Below are 12,863 nucleotides of genomic sequence, written 5' to 3' on the forward strand. Positions count from 1 at the left end.
TGTTTTTCAACCCCAGGCTTCTCTGACATATATTTAAGCATCTTTAGAAATCTTCCTTTAAAATTGTAGATGCTGTCAAACCCTAATTGTCAAAATCAACCACAATTATAAAGCTAGTTTTTTTTTTTCCTAAGAATATGTTGCTCAAAATTCTGAGCTAATATAATACCTGTTTCATTTGCAAATTATATTATGTGCCATATTTTATATAATATAATTTATATCATACTTGCTAACAGCACTATGATTTCCATACACTATTTATAAAGACCATTGTTAGAGGCCATTATAAGTAAAATCCTTTGTAAAATAATTATCTGATGATGCTAGAACATTTGTAGCAGTTTTATTTGTGTTTTTCCATTGTTTTGATTTATCTTTTGAGAGACTTTAAGCCAAACAATTATTTTCATTAATCATGATGCTTCCAGTATTGTGATGGTTTTACACTGAGGTACTGAAAATCTGTAATGTGCTGTTACTTCAATAGCTTATATTTCAGTTGAGAAATAAGATTTTCAAGGTCATAAAACTTCACATGACATGCAAATATATATAATGTTATGCACCATATACTCTAAAAGGACAGAAATGAAAAGCAATACATAAAATTTTGGAAGAAAAATTATATGATAGTATAATAATAATCTGAAGTCATATATAAATGAGTTTAAGCGCAATATCAAGTATAGCCTAACCTTAATTTCTGCATCTGTAAAATGATCGATATACAGATGTATGATGAGGATTAAAACTGAGAAAATGGATTTAAGATGTGGAGCCAGTTGAAGCTATCATGTTTTTTCTATGTCCTTCAAAGAATTAATGAGAAACCTCAGTAAACATGTTATTATTAGGTCTAACAGAAATCAAAGTTCTCTGTCCTACCTTGGAAACAGCCCCTTCCTTTTTATTTGTCCATGTTGTAAATTATGCAAAACTGAAAAGCAAATATTAGGTACTTCATACATTATCTGTATTAATCAGTTTCTAAATATTAACAAAGTAAATGATTTCTTTTCAATAATATTGCTTTTTAAGTAACTTAGTTCTTTTGTTACAGGAGATAACTGCAAGAGCACCGAATACAGCACAATGAAAAGCATGCTTTTAGATTTACAAAATCAAAAATATATTACCCAAGAAAATGAAAATCCTAATGGCGATGACATATCTCGGAAGAAGCTGTTGGTGGATCAAATGTTTAAATATTTTGATGCAGACAGTAACGGACTTGTAGATATTAATGAACTAACTCAGGTATGACTCATGATTAAACAAAAAAACCTTACTTGAATGCAACATACACAATATATTTACAGTTGATGGAATTTATAATAAATATATATTTAATCAATTTATCAAAGTGTGGGAATATAAATTTAAAAGCAATATTACTTTCTCATAAATATTATTTTTAATTAACATTGATGTGATATTTTATAGTTAAAAAAGGTAGCTACTTTTGATGAATTGTTATACCTTAAATATTGAAAACAATTACAATTTTTCTAATAGATTTCATAAGATCACTACTGATATATTCTGGAACCTATGTAATGTTTAATTTCTATCAATCAATAAAAGCTGATTTACGTATTAGTTAAACAACAAGTAAACATATGTGTTGCACAGCATATATAGATGCTATAAGGTAGTATCGAATACTAAGACAACCCAGTGTGTTTTACTAATCAAGGATCAGTTATAACATCCAATCTAGTTTTGATATTAAAACCAATTTGGACTGGGGGTATAGCTCAGTAGGAGAGTGCTTGACTTGCATGTACTAAGGCCATGGGTTCAATCCTCAGACCACACACATGCACACACACACACACACACAGAAAAAAAAACCTAAAATAATACTGTCCATTTTATGAAATTTCACTTCTTGAAAAATTTGTCATACAGATGATACATATTACAAATTATTAAAGAGAAGAATTTAAAAACAGAAGTTTGTTTTATTTATTTTTTCTACCAGGGATTGAACCCAGGGGTACTTAGCCACTGAACCATATCCTCAGCCTTTTTTTTCTTTTCTTTTCTTTTTTTTTTAATTTAAAGACAGGGTCTCACTAATTTGCTGAGGCTGGCTTTGAACTCACAAGCATCCTGACTTAACCTCCTGAGTCACTGGGATTAGAAGCGGGTGCCAGTGTGCCATGCTTTTGAACCATCTCAGCAAAACACAGTTTATACATATCAGTGATATCTGAAGGCTTGTTTAAAGGAAACAAACCACAATTTTATAATCCCGATTAGCTGTGTTGAGCAGTGAAGTATGATATATAGTAAATAAGATTTCTCCAAAAATGTAGACAGGTCCTAGGGAGTAATAGAGAGGAGAGACCAGTTTGGGAGATAGAAAAATGACAATAGAACCAATGGATTTTGCTAACTACTTGCTGATTCCTACATCATATTTTGAAGTGTATTTTGCACATGGTATTAACTGTGGACATGGGTTTCAGGGATAAAGTTAGGCAATTTACATAACATTATGCCATCTTTTATGGTTAATTATATGTTATATTTTTAAAACCTGATATTGTAGAATATAAAACTTATTAAACAAGTGTTTCTGAGCTTTGGTTTACTACAACAATTTAAAAACTTCATTTCAAAGTTACCTTGTGAGCAAATTGATTTTCTTGTCATCCACCAGTCAAAACTATATCACTTTTCTCATTTTCTTAATGTATTCTGCATTTACTGAATACTTATTAAGTCCCAGGTATCAAGTTTCAAGGAATTGAGTACTGTAAGTAAGGTAAAATTAGAAGATATTTTAATTTATATATCGTGTTCACATACTTCATGATTTATTTCTCAAGAATGAATCTGTTCTAAAACATGTTTTATAGCAATAAGAAGTTATTATTTAATTAAATTAAAATTAGCTTGGGTATGTTTTCTTAGCTACCTTTAATTTGGACTTATTTTGTGTTTGAAAAGAATTCAGTTCATGTGAAAGGTATGATGTGGAAGCAAAATGCTTTCCGAATCACATTTAGGTGATACATAGACAAGAAATCCATGAAAGCCATATGCTAGGAAGATTATGTTTACTGAATTCCTTTTGCATACATCATATTTTTCTGCAAAAGGATATCTTGGTTATTTTAAAGTATTGATAATTACTAATATGGCTGATATCAGTAGGCATGCCTTTTGTGTGGATATGTGCTTTCAACTAATTTGGGAAAATATCAAGTAGCATGATTGATACAGAGTATGGTAAGAGTGTGTTCAGTTTGATAAAAAAAAAAACAAAACAAAACAAAAAAAAAACACCACACTGTCTTCTGAAATAGCCATATCATTTTGTTCTTGTATCAGTAGTGGATGAGAGTTTCTCTTGCTCCATATTACTGCCTGGTTTGGTCAGAGTTGTGAATTTTGACGATTGTAATAGATATTTAACTGTATCTCATAGTAGTTTTAACTTGAATTTCTCTGATGACATATGGTATGTAGTATATATTTATATGGTTATTTGCAACATATATGTCTTTGGGGAGGTATATATGATTTTGGGTCATATATATTAACTAAGTGTTTTTCCCCCAATTTTTGACCTTTTTAAGAGTTCTTTAAATGCAGTGTTCTATCAGATTTTTTTTCATATTCTCTCACAATCTATGATTTGTCTTCTCATTCTCTTGATATTAAGTTTTGCAGAGCAGAACTTTTTAATGTTAACAAAGTTCATAAATTGTGATTTTGATATTGTATATTAAAAAGTCTTCACCATACCCAATGTCATGTAGGATTTCTCATATGTTGTATTCTAGAGTTTTCATAATTTTGCTTTTCACATTTAGATATATGAATGTTTTAGTCAGTTTTTTTTTTCACTGCTGCAAATAAAGAAACTGACCATAACAATTGTAGAGGAGAAAAAGTTTATTTGAATGCTCAAGGTTTCAGAGGTCTTAGTCTATAGAATGCTGGCTCCATTCCTTGGGCTTTGAGATGAGGCAGAATATCATGGCAGAAAATGTGGCAGAGGGAAGCAACTCACATGGTAATCAGAAAAAAGAGTGAGTCTCCACTTGCCAAATACAAATATTTACACCAAAACTATGCCCTAATTCCCACCTCCTCCTGCCATACCCTACCACTTCAGTTACCACTCAGTTAATGCCTATCATCGGATTAATTCACTGATTGGGTTAAGAATCTCAGAATCCAATCATTTCTCCTCTAAACCTTCTTGTGTTGTCAACAAGTGAGTTTTGGGTGACACCTCACATGGAAACCATAACAATTATACATTCTGAGTCACTTTTCTGAAGAATCCAAAGTCTATGTCAATTTTCTTTTCCTTCTTTCTTTTGTTCTTTTTTAAAATCATATAGATATCCAGTTTTCCAGCATCATTTGTTGAACAGATTAATTTGTGCCATGGTATGGCTATTGCCTATGTGTCTTTTCAAAGATCAGTCAAATATATTTAGGAGAGTTTATTTCTAGGCTTTCTATTCTGTTTATTGATCTGTTAGCCTATTTTTTCACCAGTACTACATTGTCTTAATTACTATAAATATATAATATGACTTGAAATTGGGTTTAATCCAACTTTGTTCTTCTCCTTCAATATCTTAGTGTCTCTTCTGGGTTTTTTGCCTCTTCATTTGAACTGTAGACTTAGTTTTTTGATATCCACAAAATTACTGGCTAGAATTTTAATTGGAATTACATTTACTCTATAGATCAAGTTGAGAAGAACTGACATCTCGACAACATTGAATTCCTTCCTACAAAGATGAAATAGTTCTCTTTGATTGATTCTTCTTTGATTTCATGCATTAGCTTTCTTTGGCTTTCTTCATACATATATTTTATATACATTTTAATATATTTGTAGCTCGGTATTTCATTTTAAAAAGAGATGATAATTTAAATTGGATTTTTTCAATCTCAATTTTACTTATCAAAATCTCTGGTATCTATGAAAGCAATAAACTTTTGTTTATTATAAATTTACTATAATTACTTATTAGTTATGGAATTTTTGTTAATTATTTAAGATTTTCTACATATAACATCCTGACATTTGAACAAAGAAAATTTTACTTTTTTCTTCCCAATATGTGTACCTTTAATTTTCTTATTTTATCTTACTGCATTAACTAGGAATTTAGTACAGTGTTGACAAGAACTGGTGAGAAGGAACATCTTTGCCATACTTGTAGTTTATTTAGAATTTCTATCACAAATAAATGCTGAATTTTTTCAAATGCTTTTGATATATCCACTTATATTATTATGAAATTTTTCTTCCTGAGACTGTTGATATAATGAATTACATTGTTTGACTCTTGAATGCTCATCCAGATTTATAATCTGGAAGAAATACCATTTTCTTAAAGTGTGTAATTATTTTTATATTTTTTATTGATTTTCTAATAACTTGTTGAAGATTCTTCCATGTATTTTCACATAAAAATATTTATCTGTAGCTTTCTTTTTGGACTTTGGTTTGGTGCTTGGGAAATAATGGAAGACCCATAAAATAAAGTAGGAAGGGGATCCAAGATGGCAGGCCAGAGGGAGGCAGCATTCTGTGTCACTCCGTAACCTGGGTTCAACTAGTGGGAATAGGAATTACAGCCACCATGCTGCACAGGGCCTTGGGCCTCAGTGTTAGAAAAGAACTCCCAACTCACTACTCATACCCACAGATCTCCCCAGTACCTCAGCAGGACCACCAGCATAAGAAATGGCACAGAATCCCCAGAAGCCCCCCCCCCCAATGAAGGACACTCAGTTGCTACCCCCACACAGGAACTCAAGCTTCCACTCCCTGTGGACCCCCATCTACTAACGTGGGATCCCTCAGTAGCCTTCATCTTGGGCCTCAGCAGCTACTACCATAGTCTCCTACTTGAGGTAGCCTGGATGCACCTGGGGATATCACAAACTCTGAAGAAAGCTGACAGCCACAACACTGAATGCCACAGAGCTCATATCTGAATATATCACACAAAGCCATCACCTGGCTCCCCAACCTAACCTGACACTCCATTGCTGAAAGCACCTGCCTCCATCTTGGATTACCTCCATTACCACCTTTAGTCAGAGCAACTACCAGTTTGGAACCCAGATAGCAGGTGAAGTATTGGAACTCTACAGGGGACTATAAACCTGTAGGGTAAAAACAGTAATGTCTTGGATCCACAGAGATAGAAAGGAAGACACCTGAGCAACATAAAAAGACAAGTGAGAAAGTGCCCCAAATGAATCAAGATACCACATTATTAGAATCCATGGCCAGCACAGCAGATGAAATGACAGAAAAAGAGTTCAGGATGTACATAATTAAAATATTCTGTGAATTAAAGGATGATATAAGAGAGCAAATAAAGGTAACAAAAGATCATTTTAAAAAAAGAGCTACATAAGCAAATACAGGAAGCAATAGATTACTTCAATAGGGATATAGAGATTCTAAATAAAAACCAAGCAGAAATCCTTGAAATGAAAGAAACAAGAAAGCAAATTAAAAGCCAATAGAAAGCATCACCAACAGATTAGACTACTTGCAAGACAGGACCTCAGAAAATGAAGACAAAATATATAATCCTGAAAAGAATGTAGACCACACAGTGAAAAATGATAAGAAACCATGAGCAGAAATTCAAGAATATGAGATAGCATAAAAAGACCAAATTTAAGAATAATTGGAATAGAGGAAGGAATAGAGTTACAAACCAAAGGAAGGAATAATCTATTCAATAAAATAATACTAGAAAATTTTCTAAACATGAACAATAAATTGGAAAACCAAAACCAAGAGGCTAACAGGACACCAAATGTACAAAATCACAACAAATACATACCAAGGCACATTATAATGAAAATGCCTAACATACAGAATAAGGAGAGAATATTAAAAGCCATGAGAGAAAGAAATCAGATTACATATAGGGAGAATCAATTAGGTTACGTGCAGATGTTTCAACCCAGACCCTGAAAGCTAGTAGATCCTGGGACAACATATATCAAACTCTGAAAGAAAATGGATGCTAACCAAGAATCTTATATCCAGCAAAATATGCTTTAGATTTGATGATGAAATAAAAACAAAAGTTAAAAGAATTTGTAGCTAGAAAATCTGCACTACAAAATGTCCTTGGCAAAATATTCTATGAAGAGGAAATGAACAACAATGAAAATCAGCAGAGGGAGGTATTACACTAAAGGAAAATCTAATCAGAGGAGAAACCTTGTCACGTCAAATACCAAAGATAAACAAAAATGGCTGGGAATACAAATAATGTCTCAATAATAACCCTGAATGTTAATGGCCTAAACTCACCAATCAAAAGACATAGTCTAGCAGAGTGGGTTAAAAAAAAAAAAAAGATTCAACAATATGCTGCCTCCAGGAGACTCATCTCATAGGAAAAGCCATTCAAGACTGAAGGTGAAATGTTGGGAAAAATCATACCACTCACATGGACTATGGAAGCAAGCAGGGGTTTTCATTCTCCTACCAAATAAAGTTAACTTTAAGATAAAGTTAATCAAAAGGGACAAAGGAGGACATTTTATATTGATCAAGACAAGAATACAACAATAAGACATAACAATTATAAAAATATATGCCCCAAACAATGGGATATCTATGTTCATAAAACAAACTCTTCTCAAGTTCAAGAGTCAAATAGACCACAACACAATAATTCTGGGTGACTTTTACACACCTCTTTCACCACTGGATAGATCTTCCAAACAAAAGATTTACAAAGAAACTATAGAACTCAATAATACAATCAATAACTTAGACTTAACTGACATATATAAAATATTTCATCCTTCAACAAGAAATCATAGTTTCTTCTCAGCATCACATGGATCCTTTTCTAAAATAGACCATATATTATGCAACTCTTAACAAATATAAGAAAGTAAAGATACTACCCTTCAGTCTATCAGGTCACAACGGAATGCAATTAGAAAGTTTCTTGAAAACATGGCTAACATCCACAAGGCATTATGTACTTGTTAGCTATAACAATACTTACAAATCTAAGATTCATAAGGATGCAATGGAATAATAATGGAGATTAAAGAGGACACATATGCTTAGGCTAGTGGAGGAATCATTGACCAACATATTTCCATCATGCTCAACCATCATATATATTTTTAATGCTTACAGTTGAATGATGGATAAAAACAAATATTCAAAAACTGTTAAAAGCCATTAAAACTCATAAATCTAAATGCACAGTTTAGAACATGTAAAAAAGTTTCATTATCAATTTTAGAAATGAAAAAAAAATCTTGCAAAGGAAGATAAATAGTTTTGGTTATTACAAGAAATTAGAAAAATGAGAAATAACATGTTATTTACTCTGTTCATCTCATTGTAGGTGCTCTATCTCATATAGCTAGCATTTTTTCTTATCAATCAGACTAAGTTTTAGGAAACAGTAAAAGCATTGTTTTAAACAATACAACACAAATTTATCATGAATAAGCTAAATATTTTAATCAAATATATTTTACAATTTAAATATTTTAGAAATGTATGGCTCAATAGATTTCCACTGTTCCATTTGTACTTGATTTTTAGCTTTAAAATACTTATCTACTTGCAAAATGCAACATGGACGAGACATATGAGGGAGATAGAGGGTGTGTTTTCACCACAAATTGCAAATTGAAATCCATTTTAGATTAAATATTTTCAGCACTTTTTCTTTCCTTTTGCTCTGTCTAGGATAAACCTCACATTTTGTATCCCCTAGATGTAGTTTTCAAGTATATCTCTCACTCCAGTACTGGACTTTTCCTGGTACTAGAAATTCCTTACCTTGCAAAACTTGTTTCTATTTTTCCTCTTCCTCCTAAATTTGTACAGCCAAATACATCATATTTTACTCTTGCCAATATCTAATTTGCATGAAAACTAAAAACAAATTACCAAGTATATCACTACCAACATCTAAAACTAGAATCCATCAGACTCTCCCTTCAGGGACCACATGTATAGGCAGTCTTACCACCAGTAGAAACCCTGCCTGTCTCATCTCTGTAAACTGGATCTCTCTCTTCCTTCTTCTAAATTGTCTCCTTCAACACTAAAATTGTAGAAATCTCTTTAAATATTTTATAAAAAAAATAAAATTTTAACTTCAATAATGCTTGCTTCTTGGATAATTGTCCTTGCCACACTATGCTCCAAATTGACTTAACTTTTGAAAGTATGTCTCAGGGAATAATAGCCCAGTACAGAGGTCACAACAAACATGTAAAGGTTTTTTGTTGTTGTTGTTGTTTCTTAATTCCTGGTCACAAACTTAACTGAGGTATCCTATTATTCCCTCTTAAGTATTGGATATATGTCTTTTTTTTTAAAGAGAGAGAGAGAGAGAATTTTAATATTTATTTATTTATTTTTACCTTTTTGGAGGACACAACATCTTTGTTTTTATGTGGTGCTGAGGATCAAACCCAGGCCACATGCATGCCAGGTAGGCGCACTACCACTTAAGCCACATCCCCAGCCCCTGGATATATGTCTTTTATGGTCAGGATCTTTGCCACATGCCACAAACATTTTAGATTATAAGAACATGTATTATTCCTAAAACAGACCTGGATGTGTGATGCTTGAAATGGAGATTTCAGGATGAAATTACCTAAGATGTATAGACACTTCCTCCTGGCAGGCTAGCATGCAGAAAATGGTCATTGGAAGGAAGAAAGATTCATGACAAGAAAGATTCATGAGTGAGCCAGAGTTCTTCTGAGTGGCTTTTTAAAATGGATAGTGAAGTCACTGAGGACATTGAAAGAGTAGGGTTGCATAGAAACATTCTGAACCAAGAGCTGAAGCCACTAGTGAATTGTGGTGAAGGGACAGGAAATAATTATGTAGCTGAATGGCTGAGATTCAAAAGGATGAGCTTGCTTGCTCTATCTTATCTATCTATAAATCATTTATCTATATTTCCATTTATCTGTCTGTAGAAGATTAGTTTGTAAGAGGAAATAATCCCAAAATGTTCAGAGGGAGCTGTTCAATTATCTACCATCTTTTTTATTAAGGTCAAATGGATGTGGAAGAAAAATCAGACTCCAATTAAATAATTGAAATTACTGGGAAAAAGGCTTTATTAAATAATTGCCAGATTTTGTTAAAGTCAATAGGGGATGAACATATTTTTGTAAGAAACTAAAAGCTAAATATTTTTTTAATCAGAGAGTGGGATTCCCAGTGTGAAAATTATGGGTTTCATTTGGGAGAAGTCGTGACTGGGTCAAATGGGGGTTAGGTCGAATTTGGAAATAATGCAAAGCAATACAGGGAGACTTGGACTTCATAAAGCCACAGAGGTAAACCAAGGAAAGAAGAAAAAGGAGATTTGTATAAATTTGTTGCTTCCAGCATAACCTTTACTCAAACCTGGCTGATGAGGGGATTGAAAAAGAGACACACAGAAAGAGGGACTTGGTTCAGCTGACCTCCTATAGTGGAGGACTGAAAATAAGCAGGCTCTACTGGTTACTTTATAGGGTTTTTACATCAAAGGATTCATTGTGAGAAAGTTTGTTGTGAGAAAGCCAGTCTCAGCAAAAATGAGGGGATAAACACAAACAACTCAATGAGACTCTGTCTCTGAATAAAATACAAAATAGGGCTGGTGGTATAGCTCAGTGGTCTAGTACCTCTGAGTTAAATCCCCATTACCTGCTCCTCCACCAGCCACCAAAAAAAAAAAAAAAAAAAACAAAAACAAAAACAGAACTGAGGTCAAAAGTTTGAATAGCCCAATTACAGTCATCAGGTTGCTCCTACAATTCTTCCTGGCCTGGGCAGGTAGTGCCTGAACGTTAGGTGCTGAACTGATAAACTCCATGGAAATCATGGAATTTACCTTTAAACAGGGTGTCACCAGACAACCAGGCAGACTTCTAGGGTGCCTTTGCACCTAAAAACTAACAAAGGAGGTGTCTCTGGGTAGTTCAAAGCAATGATTTATTCACTGCTCTTCACACAAATTGTCTCCTAAAAGAGAATGGACAATTATTTCTCAGTTCATATAGTAGTTCTCCCTTATCTGCAGGTAATATGTCCTAAGACTCCCCAAAATGCCTGAAGCAACAGATAATGCTGAACACTTCAGATATTACGTTTTTCTACATATGCACATCTATGATAAATTTCGGTATCTATTAATTATAGTAAGAATTTAATGGGAGTGAAATTGAAGTTTTGAGGTGAAACTCAATTCCCAGCTTCTGCTGGCAGGTAAGACTGGAGTTCCTCTGCTTTGGCTGGTGGATAGGGTTTGCGTAAGTTTGCAAACCTCTGCAGGGGAAAAGTATTGCAATTCTTATTGGAGGGCTATGCCCTTCAGTTTTAAAGCAAACCCCAGAAGCTCACCATCAATTTCTTTTTTTTTTTAACGGGTTCTTGCCTTGTGAATTTAAAGAATGAAATCCATAGAAGGCTTATGGAAGAATAAAACCAGGAATTCTTGTAATGCAAGAGGGGACCCCAGATTAGGTTTTCTCATTCCGAGTGTGTATATGTAGCACTTAGGCCACTGCTATTGGTCCAAATTTATGCTAAAACAGGGTGTTTAATAATGCTATTGGTTAGACCTGAATCCCACTCAGGTTTGCCTTACTTCCATTTTCCCCCTGCTTCTGGAAGTTAAAGTCATTGAAATGTGCATGCTCAGTGGGGTGTTTGGTGCTGCTGTGCTGCTTGGAGTGCACTTCTGCAGTGAACATCCACACTGTGCATAGGCCCAGTTGCCACAGGGTGACAGGTTGTCTTACCCAGCTCACCTTGATGCTATCCTGCTGAGCTTCTGGCCAGGGTTGCCCTGTCAGGCTTTGCACCACAGCAGGGTGTGGTGCTTGCTGCCTGTGCTTTAGCCAAGCCAGCTACCACTCTGCTGCTTCTCTGCTGGGAGCTTCTCTGCAGTTGGCTGGCTGCTCCATTTGATGGCTGGAGAGCCAAGTCAGTAATAACTAATAATACAATGGAATCATTTTTTTACAGTGTGAAGTAACTAAAATTTCCAGCATCATTATTTTTGTAGTTTAGGTCGTTATTGTTACTTGAACAAAAACACTGCAATATCACAACAGCCCATATGATAACCAAGTAACTAATGGGAAGGTGATTCTACAGCTTGAATATGCAGGGTAAAGGGATGATGCATGCCCCTGGTTCAGTGACCCTTATGGTGAGAAGTTTCATTATTCTACTCAGATAACAAACTGTTTAATTTTAGAGTTTTCAATTTAATATTTCTAGACCACAGTGAGTAATGAAGTTATGGAAAACAAAACCACAGAGAAGGGAGGATTACAGTATATTTAGTTCTACAAGTAAGAAAATCAGATATTCTGTAGACTTTACTGGGTAGAATGGCAATCTTGACTTTGTTAACAGTGTATGTACAGAATTTAAAGTAAAATGGTGCCAACAACTTGGAAAATCTGTTTCTCTGGCTTTTCCACGTTTGAAAATATGAAATAATGGCAGTAAGCAAAGTCATTCCCTTGTGATTCTAAGTTTAAATAAGCAGCTGCATCAAGTATATTCATTTAAGTTTTTCTCAAGATTCTGTCATTTTAATAAACTGATTCACATTAGAAATGCATATTAGGATGAAATGTTTTCCTAATGTGCATACATGCCACCTCTTTATTAAAATAATAAAAAAGAACTGCTTGTTCACAAGATTTAGATTATGTTATATATATTTGACTTAAAATGCCATTTGCTCAATGACTACTATATGTAAATACATTTACAAAATTAAATAAAAAGCAAGACTAAATAAGAGTTGAATTTTTCAAGCTAACAGGATGGGAATAGC

General features: G+C 33.6%; 1 protein-coding gene across 4 annotated transcripts in view; it reads left to right on the top strand.

The window, feature by feature from the left end:
- The window catches only part of Fstl5 (follistatin like 5), a 781,198-nt gene that overhangs the window by 402,640 nt on the left and 365,695 nt on the right, over window positions 1-12,863 (top strand). For all 4 annotated transcript variants that reach the window (XM_058583868.1, XM_058583869.1, XM_058583870.1 and 1 more), the window contains exon 5: window positions 1,064-1,260. In XM_058583868.1, the coding sequence (XP_058439851.1) occupies window positions 1,064-1,260 (197 nt within the window). The remainder of the gene's footprint in view (window positions 1-1,063; window positions 1,261-12,863) is intronic.

This window comes from Marmota monax, unplaced genomic scaffold, assembly GCF_021218885.2.
Source record: "Marmota monax isolate L192 unplaced genomic scaffold, Marmota_monax_Labrador192_F-V1.1 WCK01_AAM20220418_F8-fsc00002, whole genome shotgun sequence".
Taxonomy (NCBI): Eukaryota; Metazoa; Chordata; class Mammalia; order Rodentia; family Sciuridae; genus Marmota; species Marmota monax.